General features: G+C 41.0%; 1 protein-coding gene across 2 annotated transcripts in view; it reads right to left on the reverse strand.

Annotated features, from left to right (window-relative positions):
- Positions 1-23,587, reverse strand: part of MCC (MCC regulator of WNT signaling pathway) — a 204,746-nt gene that overhangs the window by 13,867 nt on the left and 167,292 nt on the right. For both annotated transcript variants that reach the window (XM_074569176.1, XM_074569177.1), the window contains 7 exons: positions 23,318-23,466; positions 21,395-21,535; positions 20,150-20,250; positions 17,335-17,518; positions 9,961-10,195; positions 3,766-3,972; positions 2,716-2,813 (listed from right to left, as the gene is read on the reverse strand). In XM_074569176.1, the coding sequence (XP_074425277.1) occupies positions 2,716-2,813; positions 3,766-3,972; positions 9,961-10,195; positions 17,335-17,518; positions 20,150-20,250; positions 21,395-21,535; positions 23,318-23,466 (1,115 nt within the window). The remainder of the gene's footprint in view (positions 1-2,715; positions 2,814-3,765; positions 3,973-9,960; positions 10,196-17,334; positions 17,519-20,149; positions 20,251-21,394; positions 21,536-23,317; positions 23,467-23,587) is intronic.

The raw sequence follows: 23,587 nt of genomic DNA on the forward strand, positions 1-23,587 counted from the left end.
TTCTGCTGATGGGCACTACCAATGACAACTCCGGGAGCTTCAAAACACGCTTCTAGATTCCAGATTTATGAGAAAATCCACATCTGCAGAGAGAAGACAGGCTACCTCTGTGGATGAGACTGTTCTGCTGCTAAGCCATTTGCAGACTGTGAACAAATAAATGCTTCCAAACCACACCAAAATCCAAACCGTAACCGCGTCCCGCTGTTTTATTTGAGTTTCACTATTTCAATTAACTGAGAAGAACCTGACAGTTCTGCAGTGACAGAAGGACAGAATGGGAAAGCAGCAGAGGAGGGAGCTGCCAGCGCTTTCGACTCTGTGAAGACAGGATGGGGAGGGGGCAGCACACAGGGCTGCTGATTGATATCGCATTCTCTGACAAACAGAAAGGCTCGAAAGAAAACAGAGTTTTTGCCCCTGTCTTTGCAGCTGCTGTCCCCTGCACTAGCATCTACTGCCTGGAGTCACAACAGATAGGTCCAATTGCTGGATGTGTGCACTAATTGCAACCAGCACTTAAATACTCCTGAACATTGGCATTTAAATGTTGCCTCCAGACCACAGATTCAGCGTGCCATATTCACTTGTTTCACAATTCCCTCCTGCCGCCCCAGCAAACACAATTACCAGGCAAAATATTTTTTAATTCTGGTCCTACTTCTTTGGTGGGTGAGAAGGGTGCTAGGGGCAGCCACCAGGGTCTCTCCTGGTTCACACACAGTGCCAGCACTTGTTTTCCCATACAAGTGGGAAGAGCAATGAGGGATTGGCCCATGCTAAGTGCAAAGAGTTAAATCCACTTGGTCCCTAAAGGTATCACAGTCACTTCAGACCATTCTGCATTGTTGCAGCACTTGCAGAGAGGAAAACGCACTTTGATTATTTTTAAAACTCTTTTGTGGATCCATGACAGTGTAAATTTCATTGTCGTATCTGAGGCTCTGTTTATCCAGGATGGCAGTTAGGAACCACTTGTACTTTTTAGCATAGCTGCGGCTAAACAAGTTGCAGTAAGCTTTCTCCATGTGCTAGGCAGACCTTCTACCGACTTTCAGAGAGAAGACTTCAGGATAAGGAGACTAAGCATTCAGCATGATTTGGCTGGCACACTGACTAGGGAGAAAAATACCCTGTCCACACAGCTCACAGGAACTGTGCTTGAGCCCTACTGGCAGTAGCAATCACATTTAGTACAGTCGTATTTCCATTACACAGAGAGTCTTCACTCCAAAATTTATGTGCAGTTTAATCCGATTATTTTTCTTTCCCATTTCTGCCTGACAAACTGTACTTGCTAGGCCCCTGGCTGGAAATCCATGCTAATCAACTTAAGGACTACTAGATAAAGCAAAGTTTTTTTCTCTGTGTTGCCAGCAAACCACATTTCATGACTATACTCAAGCCTCTGCTAACTAGGGTCACCGGCATCTTCTTGAAATCCAGGAGCAAATAACAAGAACACGAAAAAGCTGCAGCTTGAGTGAAGACAGAAAATGCCAGCGGAGCGGCTCACACCGGGACTGGAATGTGGGGGGTATGGGGGAGGCCAATGGCTCTATGCAATGTTTATGCAAATGACTTTGTTGATGGGTTTTACCCGCCCCCACACAAATGACAGTTTTGATTATTTTAACCACAGAACTTTGTTTCCTGCATCAAGCAAACTAAATACTCAGCAACTGCCAGACTATTAAGCAAATGGTATGAGATGTATTGATTCTGCAGTGGTAACGATCTTACATTTTTACATAATGCCTCTCAGGCTTAAGTGTCCCCAGGCGCTCTACAAGTTGCACCTATGAAAAAAGCACTTCAGGAACGAAACACCACAGCTGCCCGGGAAGACGTTCCACCATTAATGAGGGTGGCAAACACCAAAAAAGCAAAATACACTCTTCCCAGCCAAAATTCTTAGTAGCGTTTTGGACAGGTTCTAAGTACAATAACCACATTAGATATTAGGCAGCCATGTCTTAGAAAAGCCGGAACAAGTACTGAAACAACTATCAAAACAATGAGTATCTTTGTCGTGAATTTTACCACATAGGTGGTGCGGCAAAAACTGCTGCACAAACAAATATCTAGTTAATGTATAACTGTACTGAAAGCTTTGGCGTAAAACCTGGCTGTTGATAAAAGCAGTTTGTCAAGACATCAATTTTCTCTCTCGTTGGAAAACTAATGCTTCACACAACAATGCCATTCGTAATTGAACTGTGGCTCTACTTACATACTCAGGAGACAAATGCAGCGTCTGAGTCATCAAAATCACTGCAATTCCCACTCCTGTAACTCCTACCCAAGTTCTAATCTGTGAGAAACCTTCTTACCCAAAGATCACACTTCACATCCTGTCTCCACTAAAGGTTTTCTGCATGCCCTCAAGCAAGTCATGTCACTCTTTTGTGCCTCATATTCTTGCCTGAAAATGGACATTCCTGACATTATGAGGGTTTCTTAGGGATACAATTAATCTGAATTTTAAAGAACCTCAAGGAGAAAGAAGCTGAGTACCATGTGAGGACCTTCATCATCTGGAGAACAACAGCAAAAGAGAGAGGAAGTTTAGAAGAACTTTGATCCTTTTCTGTCCCACAGGAAAAACCTGTGATCACTCTCAAAATCACTTGAGGGTAAGAGCAAAGGCTCAGAATGAAACCTCGCCCTGGACCAACAGAAGTCACCACATCTCTGGTGAAGGAAGCTGCTTACCGCCGGAGTGCATTTGTCAGTTCAGCAGTCAGTTCAGTCTCGTTGTACGGTCTCAGCTCAGCTAGTGTTAACGGTGTTGCGGTGCCATCACTGCATTCCTGAGAAATGAGGAAAGGCCATCTAATTTGAAGTTGCCATTTTAGTGGGAAAACTCTGAAAACCTCTTAGTTTGCAGTTACTTTTAAAATGAGGTGAAATAAACATCACGATGTCACAACAATGTGACAGTGTATCAACATACTAATACTTCACAAATCCTTCTAGATGCTTCCTAAACCACCACAGCTCACACATTTACAGAATTCTGCTATAGTGTGCTTAACTGCTGGTGCCTTATATTACTTTTGACACCACATTTGAAACAAAGAGGCACTGCATCAAACAACTCAGATGATGCTTTGCTAGAAACAAGAAAAGAAACATGCATTTATAAACTGGCTGCAGGTTTTGTTTTTAAACAAATTTTATTACTGAGGTTTTCAAGGGATATAGCACTAAACCAGCAGGCTTGAAGTTCTTCTAGGTATCACTATTTCTTCATGTAAATTATTAATGTAAATGCAGAAATCTGTTTATTTTGCATTACACTAAAGGGGGAATAATCTTCATCCTCAAATTATTCCAAACTGTCTGACTTGGAAAAAGAGACTGTCGTTATAACTGCTTCATAGAAATGAGCTCTGTTTTTTCATATTTTGTGTTTGGAGTAGGGGGAGGATGGTGTTTGGCTTGTATTCTCTTCCACTGTTTCCAGTGAGTGGCAACAGGCAAGACACAACATGCCCAACCACACAGTAGCTTGTATGTTTGGCAAGAATAGCTTTGTTGTGCTCCTCCCCAAAACGACAACCTTATTTTAGCCCAGGCTTAACAGCAATTCTGCAAAGTCCTCGTAAGTCACAGCATGGAAAGAACCACCTAACAACTGGAGAAGAGAGAAAAGACATACATATAGACAAAAGAGGAGAATGACTAACATGATAAAGACTGCTATTGGGAGGTATGATAAACCGTATTTACACCGATTTTGGAAACATTTCGACTTCTGACCTTGCCCAATTTGTCTTTGCTTCCGCTGCTGGTTGAGCTGAGAGACCTCATTCTCTGCTCCTTTTGCTCTTCCACTTCAGACTTCAAGTGCTCAATGTGGACAAGGTAGGCCTGCTCCTGGGCTTCTCGAGTGCTCAGTTTCAATTCCAATGCCTTCTTCTCCTTCTCTAGCAGGTAAAGCTGTGCCTTGAGCTCTGCCATCTCCTCCTGTTGAAGAAACATTATCAGCATGCTGCTTCATGGGACTACATACCTAAAGGAAGATGAGTTTAAACAAGGTCTTCATCCAGTCCTCTTACTTGAGTGTTCTTTCCATGGAGAACACTTACCGGCATCCAGAAGGGTTTTTATAATCACAATAGTGTATTTGTCAAAAGACTGGTGTATTTTGAGAGTGAGTACGACAAGCTGTGCCATCCCTTAATCAGCCTCAGAAATAAGCTCAGAGGCAACAGAGCAGCTATTGTGGTGCTGAAACCAGAGTATCAGGGATCTGAGGAGGCTGCCACAGTTGCTGAAATTTCTTTGGTTCTACCTTGCCCTTCAGAGACCATTGCCAGGACTGTCTGACTTTCTTGTCAAACAGCTCCCTAAATGCCAGATTCCAGTTTCTTACTGATACATAAGAATTAAGAGTTGGGTTATCATCTCATTACAGTGGAATAGGTTTGAGGGACTAGGACAGCAAACACAGATCACATATTCCTGCCTCATAGTACCAGCCTCTGTGGTAGAATAAGTCAGTCAAAAAGGGCAACTGGATATGGCGCTATCGGATGTCCATTTTTAATGTCCCTCTTCTAGGTGGCCAGAATCCCAACTATACACAACTGGAGGTTGACACAATTGCTCTTGCTAATATTCTTCCATAAACATAATCCACAGAAGATGGACACTGCTACTTCATAGAAAGAAGCTCAATTCTGAGAGCTTATTCTTGTACGTAATTCTTCTGCCACTCTGATGTTTATGACAGGGCTGTCAACTGTTGTAACACAACCGCTATTTGGGGACAGACCTCTGCTTTAACATCTGCTCTGACAGTGGCTGGGCACAAGTGTAAGAACAAGGTATGAGCGCAGTGACCCTTTCAGCACTCCCAGCCTCCCAAAAAAAGCAGCTGATGGCTATCCTGAACCAGAAGGTTCTTTGTGTTTAACAACCCTTCGGAAAAGTTTCTTCTGTGAAATGTCTCATTATTTTCTGAACCCAGGAAAACCCAGCACCTACAGAACATTTAAAGAGATAGTCCTAGAAACACATAACATTATGTGTTAAAAAATCACCACCAAACAAACAAAAGACCACCAAAACAACAAAAAAAATCCAACCCAGAATCATGTCCCCACTGTTGAGCTTGCTGTGCCCTACGTCACCTCATGGGTGAATACTGAGTTCATGCAGCCATTTTCTGTATTATAGTTCAGATTTATACTTGTTCACTGCATAAACATCTCTGAAAGACAGAAGTTTCTTGTTGTGTGGCCTGCCTAGGAGAAAATCACTATTTTAAAATATTTTTTTAAACAAAAGAACAGATTCTAGTCACAAAAATATCAGAGGTATCTTACCTTATCTTCAAAAATAATGCTCTTTGTATTATACCCATTATTATCTAAGATTATACAAACACGGATCTTGAATCATATTTAGACTTTTTCTATAGAAAAGAATCTACATTCCTACCAAAAATCTGCTGTCAGGATTAAGATTAAGCAGTGCGCACAGGTGTAGCACGATTACAAACAGCATATAGTAGTTACAGGTAATCATTGGCTTATTCAGAATCACCAACCATGCAAAAATAAAATCCATATCCTAAAAACCCTCAGGCTTGGAAATGTTTGTATAAGCTTTAACACCATTCATTTATTCATCTACTCGTTTGTGAACTGAAGGTCGGGGTACAATCAGTTTCATTCAATGTGGTTTACAGAAATTTAGTTGTTAGGCAAACTTACCGTTAATTTCCTTTGTCAACAGTAAAAATGTAAATACTACTGATAAATAATGATGGGGAAATTTAGTTATAGGAGTTGAACTGGACTGTCTGGTATACTTAAGTGTAGGCATTTAACTTCTTAAGCCTCCATTTCTAAAGCCATTAATCTACTTAGCCTGCCTAGTGAAGGCTGAGAAGTAATTTGAGCAGAGTATTTTGGCACTTCTGTGAATAGGAGATACTCTTGACAGAGGGCTATCTATGTGGGAGGGTCATGACAAAATCTTCCCAGGCTGGAAGCTGAAGCTAGGCAACTTCTAGAAATAAGGAACACATATTTCGTAAAAGAAAAAGGTGAATTTAACCACTGCAGCAATGAATCTGTGGAACTGATTTTCCTCACCACTTAGAAGTTTTACCTTAAAGACTGGATGTTTGTACCACATACCCTAGTATGTGCTATATATCCTAGCTCAAAATAAATTTGAGGATCAAGGGTTAACTCCTTTGTTTATGAAGACAGTAAACTTATATCACCATATATGAATACACAAGTTTGCATCCTGTCCCAGAAGACATATCATGGACTCCAAAAGCACCCCATATACGTTAGTTTTCTCATATGAAGAAAATGTGACTTTGAAGCAGACAAGCAAAGACAAAGCAGGGGAAAAGTGGAAGAACTGTCAGCCAGTGCCTTACAGAGGCTCCTAGGGAAGGAGCAGGAAGAAATGGAAAGGCTGAAGTTAAAAACTAAAACTACAGTTGAGGATTCTGGTATGGACACATACAATCTGGGAGGCAGAGTGGTAACAGTAATGTTTCATGTGGGAAAATTTAAGCAGCTCAGGTTTACTTAGAGAGTTAATTAGCCTTTACATATGCAGTAATTTTTTCCATGAAAATATGTTTTCTAAAGATAGCATCTAACTTTAATTTCAATATCGACATCACCTTTGTATATTTACTATCCCCTTTTTTCCTAATTACAGGATGCTGATGAAATATTTTGCAATTTAACATATCTGCTTCTTCAGAGTGTGGGCGTAAAGCACAAGTGGCGTTTACAAAATGAAACCCTGAAGGAGGAGATAGCACGTGGTCACTCTTACAGTTGATTGCAGAAGACGTACGCAACCCATGCAAATTCACAAGCTTCAATCACCAAATCTAGCAGTCATTTCAGGACTAATTAATTGAATATTGAGGAATATTTTGTACTTGCAGTCATATTGTAATTCTGAATTTGAGGGAAAACTAAAAAGACAATTAAAAACTCCTGACCCAATATAATCAGAAACACCACGACATCCTCAAAATGAAAATTCGTGTTGGATGCGGTCATGTCAGAAGAATAAAACATCAAGGACTCTGAAGTGGCAAGAAGTTCTAAAAGTCAGGAAAAGGGAATCCAGGAGGATCACAGTACACAAGGTGGAACACACCAGCCTTCAGAAGTAAAACAAATATCAGAGCATATAAATGCCATGGTCTAGTTAACTGTATTTTACTATATACATCTATAAGAGCGTGAAATGCTGCAACAAAGGTGGACAACCAGATACTTAACATTTTCCACAAAGAGACTGTAGTCTCAAAGCACATTATAAGCAATATTATCACCACCTGTACACAGAAGAGGAAGAATTATCAGTGTAGAAAGCTGAGACTTCTTATCTAGATTAAGTCCTTTGAAATGCAGAAAGGCTGTAAACCAAGAATTATTTACACCCATCAGAATTAATCTCCTTGCTAAGTGGGGCATGAAAACAACTGACCTCAAAGCAAGACCATTGAATGATGACAAACTGCAGACAAGAATATATTTGGAAACATGGTTAACTGTTGCTTGAAGCAAAGAATTGGATTTTACAGAAGTACTGGCAGACCACTATGCCTTACATGCTGGATCACTAAAAAAATAAACAGGGCAAGAAAGAAACCATCCCCAAACCACCTTTTTATGGGTCATATTATCAGTAATGAAGAACTAATGGTGTAACGGCATTTTCAGAACATTATCAGCATAACACATAGATGCACGAAGCAATATGACTGATGCGGTGATCAGTTTTTACTGGTAGTCACAAATGAAGGTGCCAAAAGATGAAGCAGAGATTCCAACAGAGATACAAATTTCAGGAAGAGAGTAGCAGGTCGTAAGACCCAGCAAGGCAGAAAATCCTTGAGTAGCTCAATCAAGCTGTATCATCCTTCCTAAGAATGTGGAAGGGAGGGAACAAATTAAGAGCTGCTACATGATGAAGTCCTCTGCAGCTCAGACAAGTCCATCCCATGCACTCAGAAAGCGAAGACATCCATTGAGTTCTGCCCTTAGGTTCACCTATGTTATAGCTTGCTGAACATATCAGCAAGGTGTAATGCAGACTTGAGCAACAACCATGGATGCCAACAAGGTGGCACATTCTCTTGGGGCCAAAGTGCAGCAGAGTGTAGCTGTGCCTTTTGTAATGCATATGCATAGAAGGCAGGAGTTCTCAATTTCTATAGCAGGAGACCACTTACCAACAAATCCATTCCAAGCTTTGACAAACTTGTTTTCACCATATCCTTTTCAGAATCCTAGGGATTTCCTGCAGTTGTGAATTCCAGCACAGTACAACAAATTATAATGAATAACAGTACTGTCAGTTTTTCTGTACCAGAAAGGACTGAAGGTGACTTCAGCCACCTATATAAAATGTGTGTCTGTTTTCGCATACACTGCATACAAACGAACCAAGAAGAAAGATTTCTTCTTCTTCTTCTAGGGACAATTCCTGCACTGAAAACCCAACGTGCTAGGTCCAGCCAGAAGTTATGAGTGGATACCACATGTCAAAAATAGTTACATGATCAGTTAATGAACAAAAGGATTACCAGCACTCAAAACTGTGCCAGAATGATGACATGCAAATGTTGATGTTCCTAATCACAAGGGACAGCTCTGCAGTTTGCTTTTACCTATCAATTTAAAGACAGAGGTAAGAATGGCGTACAAGAGATTTCAGCAAAGATCTGGACGCGAAAGAGGAGAAGGAAGTCTGATATCTGAAATATACATCTAATTATCTACAAATGTCTTCCAGTACATCTTGCATGCTTTAATTATGGGGAGTATGTGCCTGTTGGCGACAATATATTCAAACAAGTAACATAAGTTTAAGTCTTCTGACTGGTAGCAGGCAATCTTTTTTTCTGAACCGCAAATATTGACTGCATTATTGCAAAATTGTATTTGTCATCATGAAAGGCAGCACCACTAAGAACATAATTATCATTACTAGGCTACCAGTTAAACACCAGTAGCACATCTGAACAAAAATCTATAGCTTTAGAAGCTTACAAACCTATTAAGAATTGCTGTCCCACATGGTACCTGACATATCTGCCCTTAGTTGACTAAAATAGCACTTGCTAACGTGCAGAAATTAAACTTGTTTAAACTGAACCAAACACAGACAATTTCTAAATGCAGACATGCACTTGTATTGCCTTTAATATGTTCCTATGTTTTAGTTCGCCCTCTCAAAGTCAATACAGAAGCCAGATTTAAAATGATGTAAGCTCTATACCTGGTCAATAAAGGTCAGTTTTTCTAGATCACATCTTTAGAACTGGACGTATAAACCAGGCCCGAGGGACCAGAGTTTTCTCCGAAAACCTCTGTTACTGCAAGTCGTTATGCACCGCAGTCTTTGCTCGGGCTCTGAACTGAGCTATAGATTGCAACACAGTGCCTAGAACAGCTCTGGACTTGTGACCAACCACTGGAGAGCATTAGGGATGGTAGTTTCTGACAGACCATTCCTCCTCCCACGGCAATACTAAAAGGAGGTGAGTTTGTTCTGCTTCAGTTCGCGAATATTCAAGATGCACATTTGCAAGCTTCTAAGTAAAGTAATGAACTGTCTCTTGGGAAGTGCTGTATCATGCTTTTGGTCACCCTCAAGCAACTCAGTTGCCATATCTCTTAGAGAACACATCTGGTTTGCCAAGGAGAGCATTCCAAGTTTAGAGCCACAGATGAAGCCCTCGCCTAATTCAAAGCACACGTAGCTCATCACTGTTAATGCACTGCCTTCTGTCACTTTCTGACTACTGGATTTTCAGCCCTCATTATTTGTTTGAACAAAGTTACCCTTTGTTACCCAGTGATCACCATCAAAGCCTCCCATGTGTGACTGAGCATGTTTTGCAGCGCAGGGGCATTGCCAGCAGTGCAGTTAGCCCGTTGGATATAAATACAATACCTTCATTGCCATAAGCTCCTGCATCAAGACCGCATTTTCCAGGTCTAGCCTCTGGCTGTCTCCACGAGGTTTAACGTCATAACTAAGGGGATCAATGTGGATGCTTTCCAGCTCCAGCATTGTCAGTTTCACTGCTGCCCTGTCATTTTTCAACTGCTGGATGTAATCTTTCAGCCGCTGCTCATCCTCCTTTGTAAATTCCGTATCACAACTGCTTGCAGTTGAGCTGGTAGTACTGGAAAGAGAAAGAAAGGTATTAAAAAAACATTTGGAACGAAATCCACTTTTTTTACACCAAAACACTCTCCCAATACTTCATTCACACATCTGAGTTTTACTTAAAAGTTCATAGAAAGGACACACGTAGCATGGAGTGGATGGTGTAATGTTCAGAAGATGCAGAGGGGTGTGATAAATTCAGAAAATAAATTAGTTCTCTAAGCTGCATGAGAAAATTGAATCATGTGACAGCTTCCCTGCAAAGCCAGATATTTAGTGACATGTAACTGAATTACTTTTTCTGGAATTGTGTCTTCTGAAACAAGTCTTTTTTTTAATTAAAAAAAAAAAAAAAAAAAGGCAGCTACTTAAGATTTCTTAGCAAAACCCTAGCAGGGCAAGCTTCTCTCTGCTGCTTAACCGCTGAGTCTTCATCTTCTTTGTGAACAAGCATCTGCTAAGGAAAAAGAATCATCGCAGACCTCATTTATCTCTGCTGATGGCAATACCAGCTATCGTCTCAGATATTTTTAACGGATACTCGTAGGAATCAACCTGAGCAAAATTCCATGGGCAGATGCCAGGAGGTAGCATCTTTCAATTCGTGTTAAGGTGTACTCCTCGGAACACTGACATTCCTTCAAGGGCTGGAGGGGTTTAAAACCAACCCATAAGTTAGCAGGATTTTCAATAAAAAGTCATCATCAGACTTGGCAGAACTTCTCCTGTCCGCAGGCATCAAACAAATGACTGCCCATTAGTCTGCCCCACAGAAGTTTACAGAGAAATAGCAAAAAGGGAGAATTAATGTCTGAGAGCAAGGGTGTCTCAGTGCTGCCTACCCACCTACATGCATGCCAGTGCTGCAGGGGGCCGAGACTGATACAGCCGTAGCATTCCACGGCTGAATATAGTTGCAATAACACTAAAAGGAAAATAAAATGCCATGTTGTTTCTATAACCTCACTCAGAGCTGCCTGCTGTCTCCTGAGGTCCTGTAATCAGCTGCCGGGTGAGGGATAAGTCATCCATTAACCGTGCTTGTCTGGAATGCTAGATGATCTCAGTTATCAGCAGGGGAATAAATCACTTTCTGTATCAAATTGCACTGCTGTTCAACATTTTTGTAGGAAGAAAAAAAGCCCCACCCGCTACATGCTGTGAGAGTCAGGATGATGCCCTAAAATATATTATGCATTATGTGAAAAAGGGGAAGCCTCTCAAGATAGGCTTGATTTTTCTCTTTTCTTTTGGTTCTACTTCAGCTAGAACTACATTGATTTTTAAGTGCCTCAAATAATTGCCAATCTTCCCACAAATTCCAAGCACAGCCTTGGAGGAGATGGAGAATTGGCAGGTCTACAAAGATTTCTCAAAATCCTTCCCTCTCATGAAATATCACATTACAGTTCTTTGCTACAGTTCTCTGTCAATTTCCCATTATTCCTTCCTTTTCTTAGGGATAATAGGTGCCATATTTACCACAAGTGTAAATTGGTCTTTGCTTGTTTTCGTCCATTTCCATCTGCAGTGAAGCTAAAAACAGCCAGTACCTACACCACATAGAAACCCTTTAAGGCTGAAACAAATTTTTGTTCATACTTTCTTCTTCATTGGAGAATCTCGAAACACTTAATAAATCTTGCTTTACTGAGTCTAAAGATACCTCTCTGAAGTAAATATTGATATAAAAATCACGGGGGTAGACAATGTGAGAAATACTTAATTCTGTACTGAAGTCATGTTGCACATTTCTTCAGCACCCAGAGACAGCAATTGCACAGTTTTTCTGGATTAAATGTAAAACAGCTGTCGCTGGAGGAAGGACAGCTTTTAAAGCTTACACAGGCTTCAAATCTTGGGACACAAAGAGCTCATCTCAGTTTTCGCTTGCAAAGGAAAGAAAGCCTAGCTCTCCTGCTGGGAATGAAACCTGAGCAAAAATGCTGAAAGTCTATTGTTTTGCTGCACTGGACCCCCGTACTCACTGGGTATTCACAGATTTTGGCCCTTGAGGGTCCATGGCTACGGACGCATATTTTAGGGGAGAGCAGTCCAAACTGAGGAAGGCAGTCTGGGCTGTTGCCAGTGATTCTCAGGCTGCTTTTACTTCAGTCCTGGCTGCCTGCCTGCCTGCCTGTCTGTCTGCAGCTGAGTTGGCTCCTCTGGTGGATTGCTAGCAAGCTGCTCTTCTTCTTTTTTTTTTTTTAATATATTTTTTTAAGAAGGTGAGGGGAGCTTAGCGAGGAAGCTGTCTCAGGCAGCACACACAGGTACAAGAACGCTCCCTCCACCCCCACATTCAGCAGCAAGCCCCCCCACGCAGAAGACTGGAAGCAGTACGGTTTGCAGAAAGCCAGGGTAGAAAGCACACTTTGGAGTGCTGTAAAAATGAGGCTGCGTGATGAGGGATGGAAACAACGCTGCAGTGTATCTGAACTCCCACAGCACCGCTCTGCCAGGGCGTGCCCCCCCAAAAGCCCCACCATGCAGCTCTCCACAGCCATAATGCTAGTCCGTTGCTGCTCTATTTAAGGGCCCACAGCTGGTGAGCATATGAATTTCAGATATTGCTCTCCCTTCTAACAGCAATCAGGACAAAGGAAAACAAACCGAGAGAATGCATATGCAGTATAACGCATCCATCCAAAAACCACATGGAACTGTTGCAAAAGATGTGCAGTTTCTCATTGCTCAAGCACATAGGTGAGGATAGAGAAAGGATCACAATTTCACCACCTGGAGGGAATACAACGTCAATCTGCTCGTTCTAACTGCTGTTGTATTCAAAGCAAGCAAAGAGAAATGTTCTCCCCACTCGCTTCATCCCTCAATCCCTTTTACAACAATGTCATGCCTGGATGACGTCAATTTAATTTTCACATACAGCTTGTGGAAAATATGCAGGTTGGTATAGTATAGTATAGCGTGCAGTTTTATTTGCTAGCACGCATGTATGTGTTCGCATGCACGTATGTGTGTACAAAATGCAGTGGATGCATAGGAATGAGGCTTCCAACAGTGCCTCTGCGCGAGTAACTTCTGTACGCTACAAAATTGTGTCCATAAAACCCCGTGTAAGCTTCAGTTCATCTGTTAAAAATCAAGTCAACAAATAAATCTGCAATTCAGCAATGGCTGATAGAACTAAAATAATGCTGTTGGAACTGAATCCACAAAACTTGCTTGAATGTCTGTACGCAACCTTACATTTTAAAGAATGCATTTGATGCCCAGTGTACATGGGCCAGCCATCTCCTACGTGAAGGTTGTGGCTTGAGATCTAAAACAGCACAACGCCAAAAGATAGAAACTTCCTGAGAAACTGAAGAATACTCCCAACCAGCCAAAAGACAAACAACAGTATACTTGGTTAAAATCAGAATCTTTGGTGAAACTACCCTGCTTCCTCCTGAGACTAGCTCAGTCCAGCAATGAAGCTTTACATAGAGAACATTAAGGTATGTATGTGTTGGGATATTTCTAAATAACTTACTTGCATACTTCAGCCAAGATAATCTTGTCTGTCAGCTACTTATCTGAAATCCTGAGGTGATTCTGATGAGAGATATAGTCCTACATTTGGCTGAGTTCAGATATTTTGTGACACTGCATAATACTGAAAAGGATTCCCTTTGCATGTAAGAGACCAGCTCTTTAGCCCGTGAATCCAGAGGTAAGGCCAGGCTTACTAGCACTGCAGGAATAAAATCCACCATTTTCAGCCAGTGTTGCAACTGGAGCCCTTCTCTTTTGTTTCCTTCTTTTTAAGGTGCAATCAGTCAAACCTCGTTGGCAATGTAGGTTCTATAGTTAGCTTCTGTCCACTAAAATAATTATGACTTCCAACTACACTGCAGACCTTTTTCTATTTTCAAAAAATGAATTGGCAACATTATTGTCCTGCTGCCAGCAAAATAAGTTGAGATGCTTGCTATTATTTTTATTCAGTTCACCAGTAACAACCTCTGTGATGCTCTTTCATTGCATTTCATTTCTTTTCATTTCAGTTGCTCCCTTTTACAGTCTTTAACCACTTGTCACTAGTGGCTCACCAAGCATTTATTCTCGGTAATGTGTTCAGTGATTTGACATTCAGAATCTCATTTGAAATGCCAAAGCTAAAGATGGGTCAACAATTTCATTATAAGTCCCTATTCTACAGGATTTCGAACAGCAGGGAGAATTACTCATTTGTCACAAGTCTCAGCAAAGGAGAGTTTTCATCATCCCACTACCTCTTTACTCAGTTGGTTTCAAAGCGAAAAGATAGCAATACATATCTGCAAAACTAAAATCCCGCAGCACTAAAACAGCTATGGCAAAAGATCAGTCTTGCAGATTCAGAGTATGTTTGAACCACATAATGTAAAAATGTTTTCATGTTTTCATTCCAGTGTAGTGGTCCCCAAATGCTGGTTCACACAGCGCTCACTAGTGATGTGGGCTTGTTCTACTCCCCAGTTTTATAGACTGCAAAGTTCTTTAAGACAAATAAAAAACATTAAGCCTGCAGGAGCAGCTAGAAATCTGCAGTCTGCTTTCCTATATCTGCTTGGATTGCTATTGTAATGGAAAAGGAAAGGGAAACCATCAACATCAAAGAATCATAGCGGGCTGGAGGTCTGCGGCATTGGGATGTCTGTCTAGAGCAGCAGGGAGCCGAGTGGCAAGGCAGCACGCATGAATGGGTTGAGAGAGCTGGGAACACAGGCAGGATAACGCCCAAAAGCAGGAGCAGGGGCCTGCAGAGAAACAAAAAGGATCCAGAATGATAGGGAGAGGAGGGTTAAAGACAAAATCTTCAGTTTTTTAAGTCTGAGACAGAACATTTACTGATAAATATAGAAAAGTGTGTGCCTTTTGAACCACCACAGATTTTCCACTCGTGGTCTGGCACAGTGTCACGTGTCTGTAAGCTGAAAAGGGGACGACTCTATTTTGAGACAGGGTCCCCAGGAAGGAGAAATCTGAAAATGCCTCTACCACCTATCACTTGAACACAACAGAGGGAAAGGAAAGAAGATTTGTGTTTCATGGAGAAGCTAAAGTTTCAGAAATATTTTCACCAGTATGTATGTCCAGACAAAGACAAATTACACTGGGCATGGGGGCAGGGGAGAGGGATCACAACATGTAAGTGATGATCGGATCAGGATGCCCACATGACAAGTTCCTCACTTGCTGTGTGCCCTTTGGGTGAGTGAGAGAAGCTTTTCTCTCTCATGTTCCACATATATCAAAGCAGATAATAATAGTTACCTTATTCAGTTCGATATCTTGCTCCATGCCAGAGAAAAATTATCCTACAATGATAATGGCTCAAGCTACAGCCTCCCCCTTGCACACAGAAGCACTGACATTTGCATTCATGACACAGTTTATACTGATGAAATTTGAAATCCTACGCCATTTTAATCATACTCCGCTGAAACTTTACTCGGCCAACATGTTAGGTGCACACATACACTTATTATCAGCTGGCCACCAAAAATTCATGGTAAACAATGAGCATGAGGGATGATTTTCTTCCCCAAAAACACACACTTCCCTCCCTCATCCTCCCCCTCAAAAACCCAAAAATTATGTTGAACAAAGCAAGGACTATAGAGACTATATTCCTACCAAACACCGTCAATGAAAAGCTAGGAGAACAAACACTAAAACAAGAACACCTTCCCCCTCCCCCCCAACTTCCACTCTGTCAATACTGGAAACTATCTAAATTATTTTCAAGAAAAAAAATAATATTATGCCTTAACCAGGTATCTCACAAGAAAAACACTAAGGTAGTTATGAACAACCGAAAATGACCCTTTCAAATAACAGAATGGAAAACAAGCTTAGTCTAGGTATAGGTGTTGCCACATGTGGCCACTTACAACAGGTTCATGTGCAGGTGTAGATATCACGTAAGCACACAGGGATTGAGACAAGTCACATATATGAAACAGTTTTGTGTAACTTCTTTCCAAGGCCAGTAAATACTTCTGGTACAACGAGTGATCGATGCGTTACTAGCGCAGATGCTGCCACATTAATTTCTGAATAAAGATACAGCTTTCTTTGGACTGGAAGTGCACCATAAAACTTCTCTGAATAAAACATTAAAATTTACCAGGCATTTGGACCCTGTTCCCTCAGGTTACCTTTTTGCTCACTTTTTAGCTATTCCATGCTAATCACAAGGCAGGAAATAAGATCCTTTGGAGGAGGCATCAGCAAGAAGAGGAAATGATATAGTACTAAAATAAACTTCTAAAAGTGTCAAAAAAAAATGACAGCATTTGAATAAAGAACTGGCTCAAAAACTGAATTAAAATGACGTTTTAGAGTGAATCTGAGAAACCAAAAATAACTTTTAAAAAGAAAAACGTTCATCTATATTTATCCAGGACGCTTGCCAAATTCGTATCCATACACAAGCACGCATATTCACTGCACAGAGTACAATTACACTGCAGGCAGGCAACGACTCAAAATGAAGCTGCAAGCAGATGTATTTGAACGGGAACACTTCTGCAATAATAGCTCATTTAAGTTTAATTATTTTATAGTTCTTCAGAAAAACTGCCATATCCAGCCTTTCCTGGAAGAATGCACTCTGTCTGTCACGATGCTCATTTGCCACTCCATGTGCGAAAGAACAGCATGGGAAGGAAGAATTTGGAAGGGGGCAACAGAGAACGAGAAGGGAGAGGAAATAGTTTAGAACAAAATGTCTAGATTTGCAACATTTAGAAAACAATTCTTGAGCACTCCAAAATGCCAATGGAAGCATACTTCTGATCTCTGGTTTTCCATAGGTCTGTGCTGTCTGCATACAATAGATATGAATAAGTAGTACATGATTTGAGTTCCAATAAAACAGCAAGAAAGTCACTGAAGTAAAACAAATGTAATGGTTTTGCCCTTTATGAGGAAGATCAAAGTTCAGAATCACCCATTTGCAACAAATTTACACAAAATCCTTCTTGGCTGGAGCTGCTCAAAGTCTAAAGACAATCAGACCACTGAGGCATGGTGACTAACAAATCAAAGCAAAGAAGCCAGTGGACTGAGGTGAGGGAGGTAGTTCAGCAAATACAATACAACTCAACGTTTGGTCTGAAATCAAACACTTGGGGGTCAGGGCAGTGGAGGAGTTGCAGTTACCTTGTGTGGCTGTTGGATGACAGGCTTTCCCAGGGCTGCACGCTACAGCCAGTGACTGCATAGGCTCCCCCGCAGCTCCCATCTAGTTTCATCAGCAAGGCTTTCGCTGCGTTCTCAGCTGTCTTCCTGCAGTCGTGAGCTCTCTTAAGCATCTGAGTGATGTTTTCATCACCTGTCTGGTCCCCTAGTTTTCAAGCAAACAATCCGATTCAGAGCTTTGAGGAGGGGGATAGAAATTACAGCAAGAGTAGAGATGCTTCTACGCGCTCTCAGTTTAGACCAAGACGATGACAATGAACTAGCAATCTGTGATGTAAAAGCAACTTCACTTCTGTGCGAGTATCAGTGGTAACTACTGGCCTGAAGGCATCTCCCTTCCCAGCCACAGGCTCCAGGTACTTGTTGCTCCGGGTTACATGTCTTAAGTGATGTTCTATCTTAGCTAGCTTCTCTGTTTGTAAGGGTGTACATTGTGCATTAGGATTAGATTAGGGCGCTCACATTAATAATACACTGGAAAAGCCTCAGCCTAAATTACAACTCTTACTCCAATCAGTCCAGTGCTGTTTCACAGTGTGGTCATTTCCAGTGCTTTGTCTCACAAGCACCTTTATCTCAAGCCTGACAGTTTGCCAGAACACTTTCTTACAGGTTACCTTTCCAGCTGGAAGCATTGCCTTACTGCTTAGAAGCAGCCTTTCAGAGTTTACAGCCATGCATACTAACTCAAAAGAAAACTAGCACTGGTGTTTATTAATTTGCTATAATTTCTAATGGTTATGCAGCATCTATGCAGCTCATAAGCTGTCCCTTCAGCAGAGGCAGGACAGAAACCACCTCTGTCACTACTCTCATAGTCCTAACTCCAGCTGGACTCAAGTTGTTAAAGACAGACACGTTAGTGGCTACACTGAAAGTCTGAACAAAGCTACAATATATTCATACTTTACCAAACACCACGCAAAGATATCAGAGAGTATAAAAAAACCCCGTTTGCCCAATGTCAGATTTTCATTTCATCCTTATTTGAGTCAAAGACCAATTACCAGTACTTCACACTCGCTAAGTGAAGTGTGTGCACTAGAAATAACATCAATGCGGAAGAAAGGACGGAGAATGTTCTGCTAAGAGCAGCGGGATATGCTCAGCTCTAAGTGATGCAGAAGCAAATCCCACGAATTTTCCACTCACAGATGTTGATATAAAACTTGACTAATCTTCAAACCAAAAATCTGCTATTTTATCTAGGTGTTTTAATCAAATTTCATGGTGAAGTAAAGGTACATAAACCAAACACTACTTCCTCACAGCTGTGCTACATAATGGGAAATTGTCACTATTTCTATCACTGGGCTGTAACTGATAATGCCATAATTAAGACCTGTAGACAGACACCTATATAAAAACTCAACTATGCACTCTTTCATAAAATGCATGCGAGATGAAGTCCTACTCAAACCCAAAGTATTTCTCCCTTCTAAGACTTCTTTCTGCCATCTATGTGAATAGAAAATCCAAGTCAAAATTCACTTTTGCTGGCCACTGATTTCTGCCAGCAGGGAAAGCTCCCTAGCATACGGAGCAAAGGAATGACCAGAGTCTGGGAGAAAGGTGGATGAAAATCTCAGACATCCACTCGAACGTTTAGTGCATGTCACACACTGCACAGGCCAAGACAGGTACACAAGAGCCTGCTTCTTGCACTGGGAGAGATACAAAATAAGGGGCACGGTTAGCAGCACAGCGACTGTGGGCTGAGTGCATCTTAGTCATCTGAAACAAGAGGCTGACCATGGCCAGTCCTGTGGCTCTAAAGCCAGATGGTCACTGTTGTCTCTAAAAGCTCTGCATTTACATTTCAGTGATTCCTGAGAAGCTAGTGCTATAACACTGCTTCAACCAGGCAGCTACCCTGCCTCAGCACAGTACAAAGTGCTATTCTTCTCTCTCTAAAGGTTTCCCCTCTTCGTACTTGAAGATTACTACAGCTACCTTCTCCTATCAGTACAAGGAACAGGACTATAAAACAGAGATTAACATTCATGGTGCAAACACCTCTTTCTATCAGAAAAGTGGAGCCAGCAGCAACAACAACCTCCAAACACTTCAGAATAGTGATTCCAACCTCCAAACACTACGGTAGTGGTTCATTCCATTACTTAGCCAGCAGCATATTAAAAAACAACATCTAGCCACAAGATTAACTATCCACAAAATACAAAAAAACCAGAACATACAGGCTAATATCCCTGACAAAACAATAAAACATACGACAGAATGTTTTGAAATTTCAGAGCAAAGGTAAAATGTGGGGTGAAAAACTAGAGCCATTTTGGGGTTTTTTTTTGGGTAACTACTCAATGCTACCCTTGTACTTCCTTAATCCCAGTTTTTCATAGACTATACTCAACTTCTGCGGGGGTCATTGTTGCTGGTTCAAACAAAATCTGTACTTGCAGTTACCACAGCTGTATGGCCCTAAGCCACATATGCTCATAAGTATTGTTTAATAATTCCACTCTGTACAGTTGCATGCCTGTAACAGCCTCACCACTGCCAGAACAGGCATCCCCTTGTAACAGTATATGTAGGTTAATTTAAATTGATGGTGAATTTTATTATTTAATTCCAGTCTCTCTTTTTCTTTTCCCCTATTTTTTGGGTGTGTAAAATGATCTAATTAGTTAAAAATGAGAAAAGACCGGAGAGCAGTCTTAAGTGATGGGTCATGAGATGATTCACCATTACAACTGCCTTCAATGCTAACTGTCACCCAAAAAAAAATAATACATAAAGTGATTCATTGACATCTTACCAACAGAACCAACACCTGCAGCTCTGAACTGCCCGAGAATGAGACTCTGCTCACTTTCTGCCAATGCCAACAGCAGCTCATATGCTTCTATGCATTGTTCACTGAAAGAGAAAAGAAACCACAGGAAAAAAATATCAACACAAAATATATCTGCAATTTAGAGAGAATACACCCGCAAGAGGAACAAAAAAAGAGGTAGCTGAACTGCATGATTCCCTACTATGTGTCTAGCAGCAGGGGTATTAAATGACATAACACAACACACATGGCTTCTATTGTAAGCATGCAACAGTCTCTCCTTCCTTATGATGGTCCCAGGTTGGCCTCAAGTAATGTAAGAAATTAAAACAGAAAAGAATGGCCTGATGTGAAGTGAGCTCCAGAAGCATGTTTGAAACAGTCAACAATATGAATTGTGGTCAACATGATCCCTTTGAGAAACTTTTTTCAGGCCTTCTTACTATACAAAATACAGTACCCTACTATATAACTATACTACACAAAGTATATTAAGAAGAAAAGAAAAGACAAGAAATATATTTGTTGCTCTGTCCTGGCTGTAAGATTTTCCTCCTTACAACACAACAGCTTCTAAATACAAGTGGCTGCGTGGTTGTAGTTGCTGGCAGGGGTTAAACCATGACAACAGAATACATTCTTTAAAAAGCACACAGTTTGCCTTAAGACCAGACTGCCTGTTCCAAATTAGTTGCAGTTGAAGGAGTTAAACGATACCGTCTTCTTTACATATAGTTTAAAGCAAATTTAGATACTTCTAACCAAATAGCAAGCAATTCATCCACAATTTCAGATGATGTAATATAAAGTCACTCTGAATTATGTGGAGTACAATACTACTCTTGGACCACTGCTCTTGTGAAGGGTGTCACCCTAATACAGAGAACCTGTATCTCAAGACCAGATACAGCAGAGAGAGTTTAAGCCTACACACAACCCCTAATTCAAAAGTTAATTCAGTATTTAAAAATTAAAAGATAAATCCCTATATTTCTATTAGACCAAGTTTGCTACTGCTGGTTGAAATTAGGGTTGAAACACTTGTATCAGTAACTTCAGTTCTGTAGTTTGTCAAGTAGTTTAACCAAAGGAGCATTTTTTTCAGGGAGGAAACAAAGAGAATCAGTGTTACTATGGCACAGCAACAATTTCACTCTCAAAGACTTCCATCAGGTCTCCCCAGCTCCCTCTTTTTCTGGCTGAGACACCCCCTGCGTAGTTTCGTACCTGTACTGCAGCGCAAGCCTGAGGGCGGTGGCGTTGGACTCGTACTTCCCAACAAGCATGCTCATCCTCTCGGCATTGCTCTTGCACTCTTCCAGTGTTATTGTCAACAAGTCATTCTGCGATTTCAAGTGCTCAATGCGGCTGTAGAAAAGGAAGTAATTTGCAACCTTCAAACTTAGCTTGCAGACACTGACCTGAAAACTCTAGAACAATCATAATTTAAAACAACAAATACCGTTTGGTCTAGATAAGGTTTTTAATGAAGATGTCAAAATCTATCAGTTCTGTGTCCCACATCCAGAGCCAAGAGGATAGTAATTCCTCTTAGGACAGATTCTTCCTCCTCCTCCTCTCCTCCCCGTAAAATGTACTCATAACCCTGTGCAACAGCAGCAAGCAGAAAGCTGTACCCTTATTTTGTAAGCCACAAGACTGTGTAGACAGTTTCATATTAACCTTTTGCTTAATTTTTCTGCCTCCATTCCTTACTTCCCGCTGCCACATTTGCTTCTTGTTCTAAGTGGCATGTTCATCAGTGAAGTGTGTGGGTGTGTGCAGGGATCACGCAGCTGCATAAATGCCCCCTTTCTTTGGAACATCCAGAATAACCATTTCACCTGAAGCAGTATTTTGGTTGTGATTGGAGAGGTAACATCCGAAATACGAACAAAGTTCCAATGAGGCAAAGAAATCTCCAAAAGTTCTGGCAATAGTCAGACAGACATATCAGAACTTAACTGTAATATTCTTCTCAATGAGGTTAACCCTGAAGTTGAAAGGGAGGCTTCAGGATATCAGTGTTACTGTTTATTCTCACTGCTGATAACTGCACTCACTATACAGTTGTATACACTGTACACTGTACTATGCCTAATCACAAGAGTTGGACATACACCAAAAAGAGACAGGCAAATGATTTCAAAATTTGGACAGGTAGCTAATGAAGAAATCAGTGCCATCCAGAACAACTCTAAAATCACTGACTTCTTAACAGACACAGGAAGAAAGGTTAGTATACCATTTATTCAGCTATAGGAATAAAGCCCTGACTTTCCCAGCTGCTAGAACTCTCAGATGCTTCATCTCCTATATCTGCTTTGACACCTCCTATAAGGATACATGTTGTCACAGCATGATGCATTGTGCAGTGCACAGAAAAAAGCAAAAGAAAAAAAGGGGGAAAAAAGAAGAAAAAAAAAAGGATCACATTTTGCAGCACTACAAAAACATGAGCTACAAATAAAAGAGATACTGTACTGATCAGACTAAATCTGAGATAGCCATGGGGAAGAGAGAACTCGGAAGGAAACATGCAGAGACATGATTCTCACATTCCTGATCCACAGGTTTGATTTTATGTGCTGAAGAGGACATGAAGCACTGATTTTGACAGAGTGTATTGAAGGATAGCACCAGCAGTATTTTACCTGCAACCAGAAAGCTGCCATCTTTCTTCTGCAGACAGAAGTCTATTTACTGATACATATGCCCCACCACCATACATAAGTACATCCATTGATACAGTTAATGCTATAATTCTGTTTCTTCAGGACAAACCAAAACAAGCTAATTACAGAATGATGGAGAATAGGTTATGGGAATCCTTATTTCTAGCAGTGATGTGTCTTATGAAAAGAAGATGCGCTGTCTACTTGGTCAGCCATAGAGAAGGACACTCCACAGCACAGGCTGTCACAGGTGCCATGCTGACCTAATAACGTGTGACCAAACCTAATTCACACTAATAAATCCTTAGCATATGATTCAGTCTTCTCTTTATCAACTACACTCCATATTTATCTGGAGCTGCCACAGTTGAGCTGGGATGGAACCAAGAAATGTTCAAAAAGGATAAAAATGTAGTAACTTTAAGAAAGCTAACAGCAGACAACACATCTGAGCGTATCTAACTTTTCACCTTACCTATTTAATCTCTCTGTCTCCACTTCAAACTCTCGGATTTTACTTTCAGAGATAGCAGATCCATGTGAATAAAGAGTCTGGAAGATTTCCTGGATGTTTGAGCAGTCTTGGAGGGAATGTGCCAAATGCTCAGCCACAGTACTAGACACCTGCACAGGGCAGTTGATAGATCATTGTGAATAGATAACCACTGGATTCCTCCCACAGGCAGTCTGCACTGAGAGCTGCATTTGCTTGCTCGCGCTCACTTCAAGGCATTCATTATTCAGT

This window comes from Larus michahellis, chromosome Z (assembly GCF_964199755.1).
Source record: "Larus michahellis chromosome Z, bLarMic1.1, whole genome shotgun sequence".
Classification (NCBI taxonomy): Eukaryota; Metazoa; Chordata; class Aves; order Charadriiformes; family Laridae; genus Larus; species Larus michahellis.